Source organism: Rutilus rutilus (assembly GCF_951802725.1).
Source record: "Rutilus rutilus genome assembly, chromosome: 11".
In the NCBI taxonomy this organism is placed as follows: domain Eukaryota; kingdom Metazoa; phylum Chordata; class Actinopteri; order Cypriniformes; family Leuciscidae; genus Rutilus; species Rutilus rutilus.
The window spans coordinates 1,469,811-1,491,898 of NC_140216.1; the positions used below are offsets into that span (position 1 = coordinate 1,469,811).

Sequence of the window (22,088 nt, forward strand, 5' to 3'; positions counted from 1 at the left end):
AAAACAATTTAGAAATGTGTGGTTTGACTCGCAGAACAGCTGAGACAGGAGTGTACTATCAAGCATGATTTTATTTACAGTCCTCTGGGAATAATTCAAGTTGAAGCTTTTGGTGTCATTAAACATGAGCAGTGTAAACTGCTCTTAGCTAAGCCCCGCCTTCAAATGTCACTGACCAATCCTGCCTTAGCAACAGTTTCCATGCGCATTCTCTCTCTCAAGCTTTTGCTCTTTTCTAATGCAAGTCTACGGTGGATCTGCATGTTCACTTTTAAATGCAAAAATTACATTTTAAATTAAAGTTTGTCAGGACTCATGGCTCGACAAAGGCTTGTTTGAAAGTTTTAAAAGCTTCCCAGCAAGTTTGTATCATGTTGCTAACATGTCTTGGCATGTGACAAACATTATTTAGCATTTTGCCGGCATGTTAACATGTTTTAATAGATTGTTAGCATTAATTAGCGTGTTGCTAACATGTCTTACCAATTGCTCACATCTTGCTAGCATGTTTTAACGCTTTGCTAACATGTTTTACAGACAATCATGGAAAAATTAATTCATATTTGATGTTCTGTAAAGCTAGCAACAGTAACCAAGGGGGGCGGGGCTTAGTGAAAGCGCATTCATTCCGCTCATGTTTCATGAATGACAAATGTCGAGTCAAAGTCTCTTTAAACTATAGACTGTAAAAAAATATGGACGAAGTGTGCGTGACGTCACCCCTAGTGTTTCTGAAGAGCATTTTTGAAGCCCAAAGTGGGCGGAGCCGGCCGTCGCCATCTTGGAAGCGTCACTCGGATAACCGAAAATATGCAGCGAGGCGGATTAGCTGAGGTGACGTGCTAACAGACAGCAGACAAACGGCTAGTAGTGACATCAGCGGAAATCCACCTGTCACTCAAATGGCCACGCCCTTAATTATGCAGAACTTTAAGGCTCAATATAATTTAAACAGATGATTTGTAAAAAAATTCACCCCCCTCACAGTCGTCATGAAGGGCAACATTAGCTGTATAGACCAAAACTACGTTTTGCACCAGACTGTAAACACATTTTTTTCTTCTGTAAAGTTGGCCATTTTAACATGGGGGTCTATGGGATTGACTCTCTTCTGCAGCCGGTCTCTAGTGGCCAGTCGATGAACTGCAGTTTAAGTCACTTCAGTGTTGAATTCAAGAGAGAGACAGGAAGGTTGCCGCTTGGTTTAAACACATGTATGATGTATGACATGATCCCAAGAGAACACTTGATACATGTTGAGCGTTATTCACTCCTGACTCTGTTACATCAGTAACCGATAGCAGCGTCTCGTGTTCAACACTGACTCACAGAAACCAGACACTCACCTCTCATACTCCCGGTTATCCCGGTCACACCGCGCATCCTTGTGCTTCTCCCAGTCCTTCCCGTGGCGACACGTGGTTAGGGACACGATGTCCTTCCCGTTGTGGATGTGATGCAGAGCGTTACGAGTGTCCGATCCGATGCCCGTCAAGTAACGTTTCCCTTTAAACATCAACAAGTACTTCCGGCGCGGCGGGACGGTGTTGCGCACTAGCCATCCACGCTCGCCGCCCTTCTGAGGGTGTTCTTTAGAAAACAACGGGATTGACACGTCAAATCCCGGTCGGAAGTGCTCCGTATTCAAGCTTGCTTTTGCTAAGATAGCCTGTCCCATGTTAAATCCCAGATCCTCGGTGTAATTCGGCCAAGTTCCGGAATAAAGGTTAAAGATGACATGATTCCTCCCGTCGTTCCAGAGCGGATATCCGCGAATCCGTTCGTCTACGTTGGGAACGAACTGTGTCGATAGCTGATCCCGATCAAGCGTATCGATTCCCAACACGAATAGACACGCTTCCCGAGGATCCGACGTGTAGTAACGCGACTCCGCCACCGAGGTGAGGATTTTCCGATAGCTTTCCGACACTCGTTCGCTCTTCTCCGGCGGATAGATATAGACCCGAAAGGCGCTTAGGGCTTGACATCGCGCGAAATCGAAGCATGTTTCCATCCTGCACCGACTGTCCTTGTAGATCCCGGTCCACGCTTGCCGTCGCTGCCGAGGCGAGTCTCCCGGTCCTCCGTCATTTAACAGCTCGGCGTGTTCGGCGAATCCCGGGAGAAGATCCCGATCTAGCCAGTCGGGCCACGGCCGCGCACCCTCTCCTCTCCTATACGCGAGGAAACCCAGGAGCCGGTCCTGTAGGTAATACAGCAGAAGCCAGCAGAACGAGCACAAGCCCAGAAGCACGTACTTCTTCCGGGCCTGCATGAGTCTCTCAGCCTCGGAGCGCCGGAGCCGATCCGGGATCGTCAGCGGGACCGAGACGAGCGGGACAACAGGGGCCGAAGCTCCAGCATTGCTCCGATCTCCACCTGTCCATCAATGCTAACCTCTAGCCTCTGTTCACTGTAAAAAAAATATGATCAATAAGTTATGACAACATATGTTTTTACATTGCTTTAAAGGTGCAGTGTGTAATTGTTAGCGGCATCTAGTGGTGAGGTTGCGAATTGCACCCAACAGAAGTTACGGTGGCCGACAGGAAGTGATGTCGTCGCCTGAGACAGCAGAGAGTAGCCAGTTAAGCAATGAGGTTTCATTACAAACATAAATTAAGAAATTAGGCGTACTTAATTATTCAGTAAAACGATGTTATTGCGAATATTATTCTCACTTGTTCATCATTGTGTCAGTGTTTTATTTTCTGACTTTAGCAGAAGCTTCTTTACACGAAGAACAACATAGTGACGAAACACGCTCAGGGCCACCGTAGAAACATGTCGATGTGAGCGGACCCGCGGTGTGTGTAGAGAGAAATGCTCATTCTAAGCTAATAAAAACATAACGCTTCATTATGTAAGGTCTTTACACACCACTGAAAACATAGTTATGGATATGATATTGGATATAACAGATCCTCCAAAATATTACACACTGCACCTTTAACTATTTTTTTTAATTTCAATGAACTTAAGATTTTAAGGCAACCAGGTTACTTACTTTTTTAAGTTAAACCAACAAAAATGTTTTACAGTGTGTTCGGCGCGTCCGCTGTAAGTGTCTTCTCTCTCGCTGGTCCTTCTCTCCGCATGGCTCAGTGAATCCCCTCTGCAGAGAGTCGAGAGCACACTTCAGTACACAGCCTTCTGTTCGTTTATATCCACACACACCCGACAGAGTCAAACACACGAGAACGTTACAGAGCGAGCAATGCATCATGGATGGCAGCGCGGTGAAGTATGAAAGGACATACAGTCAAACCAAAAATCAGATATCTTTTTTTTTTTTTTTACTAGTGTGTGCAGGACACTATAGTTCATTTCTGTGAGTGAAGAGAGCAAAATAAAGTAACCTGTGACATATTATACCCAAATATTATTCATACAGTGTTAAATTTATACACATTTTGGACCAAAAATGATTCGGACACTTTGAGCTGATCATGTTTTGCTGAAGTGTGTTTTCTTTAATTGCTAATGCTCTTTTTACACACAGACTGAACAAAATGAAGCATTGCTTGGTGATTGGTTGAGCTAAACTGGTATTATCTAATTGTGTAGTTAAATTTAACAGCTGACAGATATTCAACATAATTCATGTGTGAGACAGTCAGGATGGACAAAACTTTTTGTTTCTATTATTATATATTTATTACCATTTTCTAAACTATAGTGAATAATCTGTGATAATGTGAGAAATGTTGAAGGTGTCTGAATAAATGTAGGTTTGACTGTATTTCGTGCGTCACAAGTAGTGCATTTAAAAAAAGCAGTGGTCACTGAACATGACTACCAGGACAGTCAATATTTGCAATCATTGCATCACGTGACAAAGTATTCATTAAGTGGCATTTTAAAGAAAAACACCATTTTATGAAATGATTTTTGGGGGATTTTAAATGGGAAAACAATTCATGTTCAAAATGTTTTGCTATTGCGTTATCTTGAGGAGAGATTTTTATGTGGGCAACATCCATCCATTAAAAACTGAACGTGACTATCAGACAATCTCATGTACAGGACAGTCAATATTTGCATGCAATTAAGGCAATAAAATGTGCATCATTGCATAACATGACAAAGTATTCAATAAGTGGCATTTTAAAGAAAAACAAAGCATTTTATAAAATGATTTTAAATGGGAAAACAATGTTCAAAATGAGGACAAAATGTGTTGATATTGCGTTATCTTGAGGAGAGCTTTATAATGGACTACATACATCCATTAAAAACTGACAAAATGTAAAAAATATTGTTAGTTTAACTTTAAAGTAAGTTACCTGGTTGCCTTAAAATGTTGAGTTCATTGAAATATAATTTATCTAAATTGATTTGACAAAAGATAACAAATAATGAAAATATTTTGTTTACAGTGCAAAGTCATTAAAAAAGGCTTAACTATAAGAAAACTTAAAAATGTAGGAATTTTATTGAATTACATACTAAATACTGCATGATAATGATGCAATTTGTTAAAGATTTTGAAAGCATATTGCGTAGTTGTGCTTGTTGTGTTTGTGAGGACGCAGTGAAACATGACCAATTGCGCGACATCGTTTTTGTCCAGGCTCTCATACAAAAGAAATGATGAACACATGCAAAAACAAGAGAACCAATGAAATATTAATAACTGATTATGTTGCAGTCAATGTATGCTTGTTGTTTTTCAATGTAAAGTAAAATAACACCTGTAGCTGTAATAATCATTTTGTCAGATAAACACCTTAACCAAATGCAGTGTTTTGATCTTCCCTCATATTTAAAATACATAAAAAAAAAACATAAATGATTTTCCTCATATTTTGATGCTTTAATCATACTTGTCGGGTCATTAAAAACAAATATCCCCTCCGCTACTGTACACAAAAGGCCAGTTCACAGCTTTAACAGGAGACGTTAACAAAAGCTAAGCAGTGAGTGTCAAGTTATCAAGCGTCTCATCATCAGACTTTATGAGGCCATGCTTGATTTAAAACGGCTGAATTTAGTCTTGTGGTGTGAGTGGGTTCTGCTGTTTTCACACACACACACACACACACTGCTTCAGTGTTTGCAGTGAACATGAGCAGGGTTTGATAGCATCATGAAGAAGTGAAAAATAATGCAGCTTTAGTAACCCTGAACGGAGAGCGAGAGCCGAGACTGAGCTTCTGAACGGTTAGTTTGTTTGCTTTGCCGAGAAGCACGCAGTGGTTTTGAAGGGGAGGTGTTTGTCTGTGTGTACCTGTGTGTGTGTGTGTGTGTGTGTGTGTGTGTGTGTGTGTGTGTGTGTGTGTGTGTGTGTGTGTGTGTGTGTGTGTGTGTGTGTGTGTGTGTGTGTGTGTGTGTGTGTGTGTGTGTGTGTGTGTGTGTGTGAGAGAGAAGCTCAGTGTTTCGACTGCCAGCATACACACAAAGACAGCTTTCAGGTCTCACCTGCTCTTCTCTACCTCTGCTGAATTCCTCTAGAGTTTCTCTCTTATCTCTCTTTACGCAGTCTGACCGAGCGCAAACTCATCTAAAGCTCTGGAGTGTATAAAGGGCCTGTGTGTGTTCTGCATGCGCACTTATGGAGATGCATTACTAATATGTGACATGGAGAATATGATGTTAAACGCAGTGAGCGTGTGTGTGTGATCACGGAGACCTGGGTTTTCACGGGAAAGCTCTCCTCAGAAACCCTGCAGGCCAAGCACATATTTATCAGGAAACAGATGCGCAGGATTTTCATTACAAGCTGCTCATTATTAATGCATGAATCCCTCAGTTAGGACATTGATTTCCCTTCTTCCCTTTCGTTTGGCTCTTTATGCCTCACAGGTGAAGTTAATCTCAATCTGAACTAATCTCGAAAATGAACTGGAACTGCAGTTTAGATTTTCATTTGCATCAGGATCAATATATAGCCTATAGAGAGAGATTATATACTCGTGTATATATAGGTCTATACTGTATATATATACAGCATATATATGTGTATTTATTTTGTGATGTCAGAAGGGGATATTTGTTTTTAATGACCCTAAAGTTCAAATAAACCATCAAAATATGATTTTTTTTTTTTGTATATATATTTTTTTTAATATTTTGAATATGGAGGAGAAACAAAATGCTAAAATTATTTGGCAGAAAAGGCAAACTACAGCGACAGGTTTATATAGAAAACTTTGCATAGAAAACACAAAAAAGCTGACATGAAAAAGCACACCGACTACAACATATTCAGTTATTAATATTTCATTGGTTCTCTCGTTTTTGCATGTGTTCATTATTTCTGTGTATGACAGCCTGGACAAAAATGATGTCACACAATTTGTCATGTTTCACTGCATTATTAATATCACAAATAAAACAAGCACAACTCCGCAGTATGCTTACTGTTAAAATCTTTGACAAAGTGTTTGTAATATTTGAATAAAGGTTTGAAGATGTTAATTTTCCTATAATATTGCATAAATTATATAATACATATTCAATTATATATAATATACGTTGAATTATATTAAATTATACAGTATATATATAATTCTTTTGATTATTTGGTATTATACCGAGGACTATAAGCTCAGGTCGCTCTGCCAAGATCCGCCGACAGCAATAGAATAACTTTCTTCCTGCTGCACATGAAAAATTTAATGAAATGTCAAAATGATAACTCATATAGAAGCATATAGCTGCAAAAGTTCCTCTACTTTCACCCCCACAAAACAACAACGGCACGCAGTGAAACACCAGATAAAGACAGAGAACTGAAATGCAGATTTAAAGAACCATTAGTAATTGCAAAGTTAAAAGATCTTTTTTTTGCAGGACACTAAACAATGCTGGGTTGCCTTAACCCAATTTTGGGTCAAATATGGACAAACCCAAACGGTGCGTTAAAAATGTACTTTAAAAATGTAACCCAGCGTTTTTTTAGAGTGTATTTTCTTCTTTGCAACTCATTTTGTCTCCATATAATGTTCAAATAATTTTATTTTTATTTTTATGCAACTGTCTGTTTTTTCCTCATTCCCAAATCATTAAAAAAATTTATTCATTTGAACATTATAAGGAGACAAAATGAGTTGCAAAGAAGAAAATACACTCTAAAAAAATGCTGGGGTGTTTTAACTGGGTTTCCTCATTCCCAAACCCTGCATCTGCTGACAGAAGGAACTGTTCTCTCTCTCTTTATCTTCCTCATCCATCAGCTCACTGTAAGTCTGCGACACTCGTCCCGTACATCACAGCGGGTTTAGGATTCAGAAACGGGCCGGAGGCGTGTAATGAGATCGAGATGCGACGGCATATTGCTCAATCACCCGACAGAAAACAGCTGAATAAGTGAACACAGTCTTCCAAACTTTCAGTGATCTGTCTTCTGGACACTTCATTAGCTTTCTCAGAACGAGTGTGTTCCAGTCGGGGAAAGTAGGCGAGTGTTGGCAGTGTGCGCGTGCAGAAGGACAGCGAGCAGGTGATGGAGCAGTTGTACGCCGCGTGTGTCGGTGTCTCACATGACGAGTGTGTGACAGCTGGACGTGGAGCTTATCTCCCTCTACAGCGAATAAATCAGAACTGAGCTAAAAAATCCTGCTTGGAGAACATGTCATCCTTACACATCCAAACTGCACTGTTTATATTTGCATATTCTGTTGCTTTGGAAGGTCAGAAGTGTGGCTTTCTGCACTAAATACTGTTGAACCGGTTCTCAAACACTCGCTGTACACTGTTACCCCTTTTCCGGCAAAAAGGAACTGGTTCGGAACTGGTGCTGCTGGTTCAAAGTTGGTTCAACTTGCGAACCTTCTCAGAACCTGTTTGTTTTTCCACTGCCTAGAGAGCCCAGCGAACGACGTCGTTACGTCACTGTGTACGTTGCCATACGTCTTAGCTTTCCCAGAAACGCTTGCGCCAACTGGACTACATCGTCTTTCTGCAAATGTTTCTCCTGGCTTTGCGATCCTATATCGGGGTCAGAAGAAGACGTTTAGAACATTTGTGCTGCTCGTCTGGATGACTATAGACGGAGGTTACGTTCGAGAAGAAGTTCGACAATAACCCCGACGTAAGCATGACGTGGTAAAAGACCGGCTCTAGTCCAGCAAAGAGTTGGTGCCACTTTGGAACCTATTTTCCTGGCCGAGAACCGGTTCTTTGGCTGCCGAAACGCGAAGAACTGGTTTGCGAGTAGGCACCGGCTCCGAACCGGCACCAGCGGAAAAGGGGTGTATCTGCCATTGGTCAGTTCCGTCCCCAAATGTTGCCGTGTCTCCAAAAGCATCGTTAGCCAACTATGGTCGCAAGTTCCATTGACTTGTGTTAGTAACGACGGAACTTACGACCATAGTTTGCTTCGGGAAACACACTCCTGTTCGCGTTTGCTATGCAAACTGCAATTTTTGGTGAAATCGACCTAAAGAAAAAAGTTGTCTCTGCATATTAAGTGGATATGAAAGTGCCTTGAATCGCGCAGCATTATTCAATGTGTTGATGTCATTTCCACTGAAACAGGAAGACAGGGCGGGGCATATCGAACAGCTCCTCCCCTTTTTTGAAATAGCCAATAAGAGTCTTATCCAGCGAAACGATCGGTCATTTTCTAAAACATATATATATATATTTGTTTTAACCACAAATGCTCGTCGTGTACCATCTCTGAGATGTGCCACGCATTACGTCATCACGTTGGAAAGGTCACGGAAAAAATTAAAATAATAATAATAAATGAAAACAAAAATGTCGGCCGATTTTGAAGTTGGAGGAGAAAATGAGATTCGCTCATTTGGAACCGGAGAACACAGACAAATAACTTAGATGACGAGACGCGTGACCTTTCCAACGTGATGACGTAATGCGTGGCGCATCTCAGAGATGGTACACGACGAGCATTTGTGGTTAAAAAGTGTATATATAAATATTTTTTTAGAAAATGACGGATCGTTTCGCTGGATAAGACTCTTATTTCTCGACTGGGATCGTGTCGAGACGTTGAAGCTGCATTGAGACGGACATTTGAACCTTCTTTGAACATTGGTATAGTTGGGTGCCATTGAAGTCCATTCTGTGTAGAAAGATCCTGGAATGTTTTCCTCAAAAACCTTCATTTCTTTTCGACTGAAGAAAGAAAGACATGGATATCTTGGATGGCATCGGGGGGAGTACATTATCAGCAAAAATTGTTTTGAAAGTGAACTAATCCTTTTAGACAATTCTCATTAAACCCCAAACTTTTCTTTCTTTTTTTTATGCCGGAACAGCACACATATAGTTTATTTATTATTATTTATTATTTATATTCATTTATTTTAGACTTACAGGACACTATGTGAAGGGAACGTCTTCGTTAGCCGATTTAGTGTTAAGATTTTTGTTCATTAGCACTCGAGTTAAGACGTTTCCCTTGCATGATGTTCTTCAAATGATTAGTCCAACATCCGTAACACTAGTTCTCCATCCGGGTTTAACCTGGGTCTGGTTATAGCAGCACTGGGCCAGTGTCACTGGTGTTATCGACTGGTTATAGCAGCACTGGGCCAGTGGCACTGGTGTTATCGACTGGTTATAGCAGCACTGGGCCAGTGGCACTGGTGTTATCGACTGGTTATAGCAGCACTGGGCCAGTGTCACTGGTGTTATCGACTGGTTATAGCAGCACTGGGCCAGTGGCACTGGTGTTATCGACTGGTTATAGCAGCACTAAGCCAGTGGCACTGGTGTTATCGACTGGTTATAGCAGCACTGGGCCAGTGTCACTGGTGTTATCGACTGGTTATAGCAGCACTGGGCCAGTGTCACTGGTGTTATCGACTGGTTATAGCAGCACTAAGCCAGTGTCACTGGTGTTATCGACTGGTTATGGCAGCACTGGGCCAGTGGCACTGGTGTTATCGACTGGTTATGGCAGACTTCTTCTCTTTTTTATAGCTTCAGCTGCCCTGAATTGCAGCGTGTAAAAATAATGTTAGCGGCAGCTGATGTTGGAGAAACACAAACGATGCGGTGAGGTGGGAGAGCCGGAGTTAAAATTAAACCTGAAACTCTGTCATTACAGGTCGACTGAGACTGACGGGCCGTCGGCTCTGGCTTCGGAGAAAACACAGACCTGGATCAACAGAGTCAGTGCAATTTCAGAGCCGAGGATGTTCAAGAAAAATCTGACATGATGTTCTGCGCTAATCTCTCACGTAAAGCCAGGATTGGCAGATTGAGAAGTTGTTTGGGTTGCTGTGTAAAAGTGGTTATTATGATGATGATGATGATGGCTGCATCTTTCTGAACACCCGCTGCGTGCTTCATGTGTTAATTTATGGACAACAATAATTACCAGCAGGCTTGATTAATTATGTCTAAACAATATGCTCCTCGCACACACACCACGAGGGCTAATTATCCTGACAAACTGGAAAGGCTGGGACAATCTGAGGTTCTCACAACCGAATGAGCTTTAAATGTCAAACTGAAAAACATTCTCACGCTCCTCCTTTCTTTCACCTTCCTCCGGCCCGAATGAAGTCATTTACGTTATGTTATATGCCTCATAATAGAGCCTGTCAAAAGAGCCGAGATTCCACACGTTATTCCAGTTTTCCCTGCAGGGATTGACGCTTCATGTCACATGACACGTAAAACGACACGAAACAAGAAATCTGTTTAGAAGATTAACCTCTCAGAAACTCGTCTTCCACAAACCCCTCCCAGCTTTCGGCCCGCTCCTGAATCTCAAGCACTTCTCGGTATCCTGGGATCTAATTAAAGAGAGAATTAAAATGCTGTGATGATCCTGATACACCTGTGATATCAGCGGATACACCGACTTCAACACACACACTACATACACACTATATCTCTTCAACATACACTACATACACACTATACCTCTTCTACACACACTACATACACACTTATATCTCTTCAACACACACACTACACACTACACACACACACTACATACACACTACATCTCTTCAACACACACACACACACACACACACACACACACACTACATCTCTTCAACATACACACTACATATCTTCAACACACACACTACATACACACAACATACACTACATCTCTTCAACACACACACTACATCTCTTCAACATACACACTATATCTCTTCAACACACACTACATACACACTTATATCTCTTCAACATACACTACATACACACTATACCTCTTCTACACACACTACATACACACTTATATCTCTTCAACACACACTACATACACACTACATCTCTTCAACACACACACTACACACTATACACACACACTACATACACACTACATCTCTTCAACACACACACACACACACACACACACAAACACACACACACTACATCTCTTCAACACACACACACACACACACACACTACATCTCTTCAACACACACACTACATCTCTTCAACATACACACTACATCTCAACACACACACTACATACACACAACATCTCTTCAACACACACACTACACACTACACACACACTATATACACACTACATACACACGACATCTCTTCAACACACACACACACACACACACACACACACACACACTACATCTCTTCAACACACACACTACATCTCAACACACACACTACATACACACAACATCTCTTCAACACACACACTACACACTACACACACACTATATACACACTACATACACACTACATCTCTTCAACACACACACACACACACACACACACACTACATCTCTTCAACACACACACTACATCTCTTCAACATACACACTACATCTCTTCAACACACACACTACATACACACAACATACACTACATCTCTTCAACACACACACTACACACTACACACACACACTACATACACACTGCATACACACTATATCTCTTCAACACACACTACATCTCTTCAACACACACACTACATACGCACTACATACACACTACACCTCTTCAACACACACACTACATCTCTTCAACATACACACCACATACACACTACACCTCTTCAACACACACACTACATACACACAACACACACACACAACATCTCTTCAACACACACACTACACCTCTTCAACACACACACTACATACACACAACACACACACACAACATCTCTTCAACACACACACTACATACACACCACATACACAATACACCTCTTCAACACACACACTACATCACTTCAACATACACACTACATACACACCACATACACACTACACCTCTTCAACACACACACTACATACACACAACACACACACAACATCTCTTCAACACACACACTACATCTCTTCAACACACACACACACAATACCTCTTCAACACACACATACTACATCTCTTCAACACACACACACACACACACACACACACACACACACACACACTACATCTCTTCAACACACACACACACACACACTACATCTCTTCAACACACATACTACATCTCTTCAACACACACACTACATCTCTTCAACACACACACACTACATCTCTTCAACACACAGACACTACATCTCTTCAACACACACACTACATCTCTTCAACACACACACTACATCTCTTCAACACACACACTACATCTCTTCAACACACACACTACATCTCTTCAACACGCACACTACATCTCTTCAACACACACATACTACATCTCTTCAACACACACACACACACACACACACACACACACACTACATCTCTTCAACACACACACACTACATCTCTTCAACACACACATCTCTTCAACACGCACACTACATCTCTTCAACACACACACACACACACATACTACATCTCTTCAACACACACACACACACACACACACACACTACATCTCTTCAACACACACACTACATCTCTTCAACACACACACACTACATCTCTTCAACACACACACTACATCTCTTCAACACACACACTACATCTCTTCAACACACACACACTACATCTCTTCAACACACACACTACATCTCTTCAACACACACACACTACATCTCTTCAACACACACACTACATCTCTTCAACATACACACTACATCTCAACAGACACACTACATACAGACAACATACACACTACATCTCTTCAACACACACTACATCTCTTCAACACGCACACTACATCCCTTCAACACACACACACACACACACACTACATCTCTTCAACACACACACACACACACACACACACACACACACACACACTACATCTCTTCAACACACACACACACACACACACACACACACACACTACATCTCTTCAACACACACACTACATCTCTTCAACACACACACACTACATCTCTTCAACACACACTACATCTCTTCAACACGCACACTACATCCCTTCAACACACACACACACACACACACACTACATCTCTTCAACAAACACACACACACACACACACTACATCTCTTCAACACACACACACACACACACACACACACACACACACACACACTACATCTCTTCAACACACACACTACATCTCTTCAACACACACACTATATCTCTTCAACACACACTACATCTCTTCAACACACACACTACATCTCTTCAACACACACACTACATCTCTTCAACACACACACTACATCTCTTCATCTCTTCAACATACACACTACATCTCTTCAACACACACACACACTACATCTCTTGTTTGTTAGGTTTGTTTTGTATTTACGATGCTTTCATTCTAGATTTTGTTCCAGTCCTAGAAACTAACTAACTAAATAAATAAACTACATAGGCCTCCTGCTGTTAATCCATTCTGTCATGTATGTGTAAATAATTTATATATATATATATATATATATATATATATATATATATATATATATATATATATATATATATATATTGTAAACATTGTAAACATTACTGAATTTAAACGGTCAAGAATTAATGACTACCCGATGATTTAATTGAATATTTAAAAAGTATTTTAAAAAGTATTTTTAATATTAGTAGCCTATATTAAGCAATACACATTTTGTATTTTTTATATTCAGATATTACTTTACTTATTGCTTTTTAAATATTTAAAAATATAAACTCTACTCAACATTTTATTATCCCTCAAATTATAACATTTAAAAGTTTAAATCGCTAAATATTGGTCATGTCTGCGCAGTTTGAATTTAATCAATATTTACCATTGCTACATTTCTGCTTGTTTATATGCGGCACTCTCGGTTTATGTCTCGCGCAAAGGTCGGATTAAGTGCGTTACCTGTTATTATGACGTTGGTCCCTCGTTATGGCTTCATCATCATCATCATCATCATCATCATCACTCCCGATGCGAAATGCTTCCTCTTCTCTTCTCTCTGTCAAACGGCTGTGCTTGTTTTCACCAGCACACTATTACGTGATGCACAAACCCTCGTGCCACACAGACCAGCCCTGAACCGCAGCGCAAACCCCGTCTGTCACACACACACACACACACACACACACACACACTCGCATCTGAAGCGCGTGTCTTCTCGCTTTCCCAGCTCAACAAGCTGATTGAGTTACAGAGAGACTCGCGCAACCGTGCGCGCGCGTAATCTCACACCTCCTCCCTCTCTTTAATGATACAGAAGCATATCTGAGCAAATATTAATATCCCATTCGGGCTACAATTATCCCGAGGCTGTTTTGTTTGCGTTATCGCTTCCAAGAGGCGTTACTCCGCGATAATAATGTGTTTCTTACCTTAATTGCGCGTCAGATCATGTGGATGAATGAGACTGTACATGTAGTCATTATTAAGCACTGAAACGCCAGCAGACACGTAAATATTTTAGCGAGCTGGTGGATGGGAGCTGTCGATGCCTTGTGTATGAAATATGACAAGGAAACAATAGTCGCAGTGCCCTTGGGGTGGATTCAGTGAGCGCGGCCGCAAACATTGAAGTTCCCCGGAATAGCGTGATATTGATGATTAAAAATCGCATGAAATCATGAGCATTAATGCGATGCAGATGCACAATGCAACGCAGTTATATTGTGTATAACAGACAGTGCCTCACCCTGAACTTCAGCAGACGCTCAATGTTTCTCCACAAATCCTGTTCAATCGCACCGGAATCCCCAAATCAAGCATCTCGCGCTGTGGGTTTGTGTTGATGCGCACTGATATTCCCCGATACAGCATCAGTTTATGGGGCTACATTGTTCATTTTCTCGCATCCACAACATTCCAGTCGACCCCGCCCCCCGGCGCTCGTGATTGGCTGGGAGACTCGGGGTGCCTCAGCACGAGCTATATTTAAAGTAAACAGGCGCACATCTGGCCAGCGGTTCTCTCGCGGTCAAACACACGAGACCTCGAAGGTTAACAAACTATTTACCAAAGTGTTTTTGTTTCGTTTAAAAAAGAGAGAGAGAGAGAGAGAGATCATAACAATGTTGGTTAGAGATGAGATTCCTAATCTAAAATTATTTACACGGCATAGATGGAACAGTGACGCTTCTGAGGCGGCATTTAGGCTGCTTATAAGAGGCATAAAAGCACGAACACAGAAATTAAAACTGTATACATTGATACTAATTCGGTCTGGCTTTAATGCAGCATAGTGTCTTTACAGTGATTTTTGAGCATGGAATAATAATAATGCTTTAATTTGTCTTTAATGATTCCTTACCGTGCCATAAACATATCTTTCCGTACCTTTAAGCTAGATATATCTGCATTAAAAAGTCAGTTTTTTTCCTCCAACAGATTTAAACTGAACAGAAATGAATTCTTGCTTGTTTACAGGCCTTTAAGGCGACACACATTTCAGCATTTACATTTATTCAACAGACGCTTTTATCCACAGTATTTGAACCCACATGCACTAAATAAAACTACTAATAGCTTAATAATGTTAACTTGTGTAAAATACCACTGATGCAAATCTCATAATGTCCAGACCTCCAGTAGTAGTTGCACTTTGTTTTGTTTTTTTATACAATAAAAGAACCGCATAATTAAGATTAATTCTGAGTTTGAAAACTCAGTTGATATTTAATTTATATTATTCATAATACTGTAAATATGTTCATAATCTTTAAATTGATAGAATGACTAAACCTAACTGTGTCTTTATACTTCTATATTTTTTATGTTATTCTTAAACTCTTGTTGTATGTGTGTGTGTGTGTGTGTGTGTGTGTGCACTGGAAGCTTGTGTGTGTGAAAAGCTCTTTCTGATTCTGATCGTGAAAATATCAAACTACTGCCCTCTTGTGCTCAAACTGAGAACTCGCATCACACACTCGCACTGCAGGCTACACACACTCACCCAGTTATGAAATAAACACAAAATATTAGAAAAATAATTCATTAATGATTTATTAAAATATTTTGCATTACGTATGAAATATGACACTTTCAGGTTACTTTTATGAAAATAGAAAAAAAATGCAATGTGTCTTCCATCAACCCTATGCATTTATCTGAATCGCGCTCCAGCTGATGTAGAGATTGATCATTGTGCTTTTGCAGAGAGAAGGTAGACTTTCTCCGTCAGTGAATCCAGTCCCCATGATTTGTGCTTTTCCTCAAAGCCGTCTATAGCCTGGACTAGCTCGATAATGCAGCGTCCTCCTGAAATATGACAGACACGGCAATGATCAAGAAATAAAAGCTCTGTAATGCAGAATAACAAAAACATCTAAATGAAATAGGTAAGATGATGGGTGTCAGAACAGAGACCAAAAACTCACCGAACATATTTTTTAAATCCTCTTCTGATACTAAAAATGGTGGACCTGCATGTCAAATGTGGCGACAGAAAAGATCAAAAACTATAAACTAAACATGTGCTTTATAATGAAAAACAATAATGAGTTTCTTTCCTAACGTTACCTTGGTACGGCTCAGGATTGTATTCCACTATGTCCACCAGATATCTGCAGTCATTGTCCATTAAAGAAACAAGGAGAGAGCCGTACCTTTGGGACAAAGAGCGGATCTATTCAAAATACAATCCCACTTAAACCATAAATAAATAAATGGACGTGAAATGTTGATTTATTTAATACGTACTTTTCCCTGTCACATGGGTTTATGGCCACCAGTCCTCCTCGATCCCAAATCCCTCCGAACTTTCCTGCAACGGCACTGAGAGACCGAGAGAGACGTTTAAATGTGCTTTATGTTACGCTTTATCATCTAAAATAAGTATAAAACGCACCTGGAGAACTTGAATAAATCACACTGATAGATGGAGATCTTTCCATCCGCGCTCTGAGAACAGGGAAAATGCATTAGATGGGAGAGCGTGACACAGAAACATCACGCCGTGTGTGGAAGCATTGGGATCATCCGTCTGTGTTAATCCGAGGAAAGCCATCATAACAATACAGCGCATTCGTTTAAATGTACGAGCAGCCTTTTGTCACTTGCATGTGCAAGACTCTCTGTGTCGTTCACTTCCAGTTATTTTACCTGTACCAGTCACAAACATACTGGTTTACTGCACATTTACTTCACTTTGTTATTATTCTAGTTATTTACCTATAGAGGAAAATTAATCGGAAGCCTCGCATATTCAAAGATACTTTTTAATGTATTATTAAAAAAATAAAAAAATCTTGTTGAATGAATGATTCAATGACTCGCTTATAAAGACTTCACTTGTTTCATTGCCGAATGAATCAGTGTTTTTGAACGAATCTTTTGAATGAATGATTCAATGACTCGCTTATAAAGACTTAACTTGTTTCATTGCCGAATGAATCACTGTTTTTGAACGAATCTTTTGAATGAATGATTCAATGACTCACTCATAAAGACTTCACTTGTTTCATTGCCGAATGAATCAGTGTTTTTGAACGAATCTTTTGAATGAATGATTCAATGACTCACTCATAAAGACTTTTTTTACTCATTCATAAAGACTGCACTTGTTTCATTACTGGATGAATCTGCATTTCTGAACAAATCTGTTGAATGAATGATTCAATGAGTCACTCATAAAGACTTCACTTGTTTCATTGCCGAATGAATCAGTGTTTTTGAACGAATCTTTTGAATGAATGATTCAATGACTCACTCATAAAGACTTTTTTTACTCATTCATAAAGACTGCACTTGTTTCATTACTGGATGAATCTGCATTTCTGAACAAATCTGTTGAATGAATGATTCAATGAGTCACTCATAAAGACTTCACTTGTTTCATTACCGGATGAATCAGCATTTTTGAACGAATCTCTTGAATGAATGATTCAATGACTCACTCATAAAGGCTTCACTTGTTTCAGGACCGGATGAATCAGTACCGTACACATCAGTGTTTTTATCCAAATTATAAACTTTTATCCCAGTACTTCTGTGATAATCTGAAAGATTTTAAGGCTAAAATAATGATCCTATGTGATTGAAAAGACTGTTCGTGAAGTGGTTTCATGAGAACTGCTCTCTCTGGATCAGCGGCATCGCAAACGTTGAATGTTTTCTGTGACTGCACTAGTCAAAGGTTCACTAGACTTAGACGAATCGCTGTCATTGAGGAATAAGAGCGCGTGGGTGTTTGAATCGAGGTCGACATCTTTAGCAGGATAGTAACTCGATGTATGATTTATGGGCCCTGTAACTATCATTGGCAAACACTAAGGATGACAAACCTGAGAGCTTCAGATACCTTGAAAAGCTTTGCTCCGGTAATAGCTGGAACTGCTTCTTCATTATAAGCAAGATCTTGTTCTTCAAAGAACTGTTTAATTCCTTTCTCGGAAATTTCAACTCCAACAACTGTGTGACCCATATCAGCCAGCCTGAGAAAAATATGAACATTTTAGGAAGCGCTAGGAAGATCTTTAACATTATCCATTGAAACAGACTTTAGACCTCGTACCATTTCATGTCTACAGATTTTCCACACAGTGGGAAGAAGAATCGGATCTCCTTTCGTCCACATACAACTTTGTCCAAGTTGTTTTCCAGCAATCTTCCAAAAAGTACAGAAAAAGGTGGATTGAAACAAATGAAAGTGAGAGATTCAGAGTAAAACAATACATTGATAACATTTTATGGCTCCTTTATACATTTACGGATAATTCAAAATGAACATTATTTATTCGTAAGCAACACATGATGGCATCTAAATCATTGAGTTATGTGAGATGTATTAAAGACTAGCACCTATTATGCCCTTTTACAGTCTTGATGTAGTTTTCAGGCTCTACTAGAACAGGTTTTCCTGATTGAATGTTGATTATTTTCCTCATATTCTCCATTGTTGCGGCTCCTCTCTTCCCAGTCTGTCAGTTTAGTTCCTGTCTCTATGAAGCCCCTCCTTCTGAAAAGCACACTGTGCTCTGATTGGTCGACTGGAGCAGTGTATTGTGATTGGTCGTGTTTGGGAAATGTCCCGCCCCTTACCATAACCGCCAGTTTAACACACTACTAACTAACTCAACCAGGCCCCGCCCCTTTATTCTGCGCATTAATTATTATAATGAGGAATATTGTGACGTGTTCGTTCCCGGAAGAAACTCAAGACTACAGTGGAGGCGTTTCAGGAGTTCAGAAACACTGACACTGATATAGAGAAGAACATCCTCAAACACCAACATTACACACTGAAGAAAGATGGAAAAAGCATAATATTGTCCTGTTTAACGTGCATGATTATAGTGTCAGTAGTGATCAGTGTGTGATTACTTGTGCACTTCAGCTCTATGAAAACCAATTTTTCCTTCCTTCCACCGGTCCTCCCACTCGGACAAAGCCATGACCCGGTTCGCCTGAGCAGACATTCCTCTCTTCTCTCAGGGTAGCAGACAGCTGCTATGTGCAAATAATAAAACACTAATTAGACATAATCATGCATAAGTTAGGAGAGCAAAATAAATAGGCTAATGAGCATTAAAAAAATGCTGTTGACGTCAAATGTTGTGCATCTAATCAAGCTACTGTCGCCCACGTTCATCAAGTTAGACGGGTTGCATTACATGCACTCATACTCAAAAAGCATGAACTAAACTATGCAAGATAAGGAGATTAACATCCAGATTAATAAAGTACACTTCTACTGCTGTTTCTGCATTACAAATGCTTCATTTTACTATTCAGTCAATGTCATTGTGTTAATAATGGTTCGTACTGTTGGGTCAACACAATTCAATATTAATACATTTCAATGTTTGATTAGTCACTTTTGTGCAATAATAATTTTTTGTGAGGTGATTTGCGATGTCAAATGTAAATACTATACAGTACATTCATTACCAAATCTGTTACAAAAGAACCAAGCTTCAGTGCGAAACCACATGATCTACTGTATAGTTCCACTGAAGCACGATGACAAAGCATAGTGTATCATGTCATCTTTTAATTGTTACTTTCTGTTCATGCTAAAACTGACACAGTATTACTATGACCTTAATAAATGCATCATCTGACTGATAAAGACTCTCATTGGACTTTCAGTGGCCAATAAAAAACATTAATGTTAGACACATTTAAAACATCTTTATGTGTCTTTAGAGCATACTCAGCCAGAACAAGATAATCAACATTTACCTCGAATCTGCAGATGACACTGTAAATGTTTGATAAGATTTCTGATTTGTTACCTTACTTTTCCAATTCAGCGTCCAAAAGTGCGGCTTCTCACGTGATCGCTTTCATAACAGGAAGAGTGTGTGCGTGATGGGCGTGGCTTCCGACATAACGTCACACGTCACAGTGGCGCAGCCCAGCCTTTCGTCACTGGCTGTCGCTAGGATCATAGATATACATATATAGATGAAAACATCTTCTACAAGAATAACTGGGCAGGATCCAAGCCAAATTTTCTTCATTTTCTTCAGGAGACCAAGGATTATTGCACCAGTCTGGAGAACATTGTCGACAAGAAAGCTAGAAAGACTTGTCATATCTTGAATGAATATACAGTGTTTTGATTAATTAATCAATTTGTACACTCTGGCATGTTTTTTGTTTTGTTTTTGTTGGATATATTAAGATATCAATTATATTTGATATATTGTAGCCTATACTACTAAAGTTTGTTGGATAATGAAAAAAGAAAAAGAAAGAAACAAGGAGGAAAGCTTTCTCTATGGCCTGAATGTGGAAGAACATATATTCACATAATAATGTACGTTATGAATAAATGATGAAAGTACGGGCAACATTTTTTTTTTTTTTTATGAAAATATCATATACAGACATACAAAAATTGACAAATAATAAACCTAACAATCCTTTTCTTTTCCCCTGTATAGTTTTTCCTCTCTTTTTTCTGTTGTTTCCTTCAATGCTATTATGAATGTAACAGGTAATAGTTGAATACACTGTGATCCTCTGTATATTATGTATGTTATGTTATTGTTATGCAAAATAATAAAATACCCTATAATATAGAGTTAATATATATAAAAACACAAACCAACATACTCTCACCACTAAAAGGTTATCCCTATATATATATATATATATATATATATATATATATTAGTTTTATCACAAGAATGAAATCAAGGCGCCTTGTTGCCTCAAAAAAAAAAGAAAAAGAAAAGTGAGTTACTGTGAAAACGATAATGACAGCGATACATTTTTTAGTATTGTTGTAAAAAGCATTAATAAGAGCATATCCATTTGGTGAAGGCAGAAGAATAAGGTCTTACTCATTTCCCCCTATTAATCCATCCATCCATCATCTTCCTCTTATCCGGGGCAGCAGTCCAGACCTCCCTCGCCCCAGACACTCCGAGGCGTTCAGGCCAGCCGGGAGACATAATCCCTCCAGTGTGTCCTAGGTCTTCCCCGCGGTCTCCTCCCGGTGGGACATGCCCAGAACACCTTCCGGGAGGCATCCGGAACAGAAGCCCGATCCACCTCAGCTGACCCTCTCGATGTGAAGGAGCAGTGGCTTTACTCCGAGCTCCTACTGAGTGTCCTCACCCTATCTCTACGGGATCGCCCAGACACCCTGCGGAGAAAGCTCACGTCGGCCGCCGGTATCCGGGATCTTGACCCACAGCTCATGACCATGACCTTCGCCTTGCAGCTCAGCTCCTTCTTCACCACAGCAGACCGGTACATGGACCGCATTACTCCAGAAGCTGCACCGATCTGTCTGTCCATCCTTCCCTCACTCGTGAACAAGACCTCGAGATACATGAACTCCTCCACTTGAGG

General features: G+C 40.0%; 2 protein-coding genes across 10 annotated transcripts in view; both read right to left on the bottom strand.

Moving 5' to 3' along the window:
* ext1c (exostoses (multiple) 1c) overlaps positions 1-15,159 on the bottom strand; it is a 78,665-nt gene extending 63,506 nt beyond the window's left edge. The window contains exons 1-4 of one of the 5 annotated variants that reach the window (XM_084424076.1): positions 14,193-14,466; positions 10,634-10,715; positions 3,008-3,115; positions 1,347-2,413 (exon numbers count right to left, since the gene is read on the bottom strand). In XM_084424076.1, coding sequence (XP_084280202.1) covers positions 1,347-2,275 — 929 coding nt within the window. In that variant the 5' untranslated portion in view covers positions 2,276-2,413; positions 3,008-3,115; positions 10,634-10,715; positions 14,193-14,466. Of the gene's footprint in view, positions 1-1,346; positions 2,414-3,007; positions 3,116-10,633; positions 10,716-14,192; positions 14,472-14,662; positions 14,928-14,979 lie in introns of those variants that run through there. The other 4 variants (XM_084424073.1, XM_084424075.1, XM_084424074.1 and 1 more) reach the window with 4 other exon arrangements.
* Positions 15,160-16,272: 1,113 nt separating this feature from the next.
* On the bottom strand, positions 16,273-20,656 carry LOC311300030 (putative thiopurine S-methyltransferase). 5 transcript variants are annotated; one of them, XM_084424102.1, is made up of 9 exons: positions 20,519-20,656; positions 19,605-19,730; positions 18,796-18,888; positions 18,583-18,715; positions 17,131-17,183; positions 16,983-17,057; positions 16,803-16,888; positions 16,661-16,705; positions 16,273-16,541 (listed from the first exon to the last, which is right to left on the bottom strand). In XM_084424102.1, exons 2-9 carry the CDS (start codon positions 19,697-19,699, stop codon positions 16,423-16,425), a joined length of 699 nt encoding a protein of 232 aa, XP_084280228.1. In that variant the 5' UTR covers positions 19,700-19,730; positions 20,519-20,656; the 3' UTR covers positions 16,273-16,422. The 5 variants fall into 5 exon arrangements, with proteins under 5 accessions (XP_084280228.1, XP_084280225.1, XP_084280229.1 ...); XM_084424099.1 differs by having other exon boundaries at positions 19,605-19,727; positions 20,519-20,605; XM_084424103.1 differs by having other exon boundaries at positions 20,524-20,585.
* Positions 20,657-22,088: the final 1,432 nt, after the last annotated feature.

What these genes read in the sequence shown, in the direction of transcription:
- LOC311300030 (XM_084424102.1), bottom strand. Translation starts at nt 19,699, where the DNA reads ATGTCTGCTCAGGCGAACCGGGTCATGGCTTTGTCCGAGTGGGAGGAC. An exon ending in CATAGAGCTGAAGTGCACAA is followed by an intron (nt 18,889 to 19,604) that starts GTAATCACACAC and finishes ACTTTTTGGAAG; the next exon opens with ATTGCTGGAAAACAACTTGG. An exon ending in GATTTATTCAAGTTCTCCAG is followed by an intron (nt 17,058 to 17,130) that starts GTGCGTTTTATA and finishes TCGGTCTCTCAG; the next exon opens with TGCCGTTGCAGGAAAGTTCG.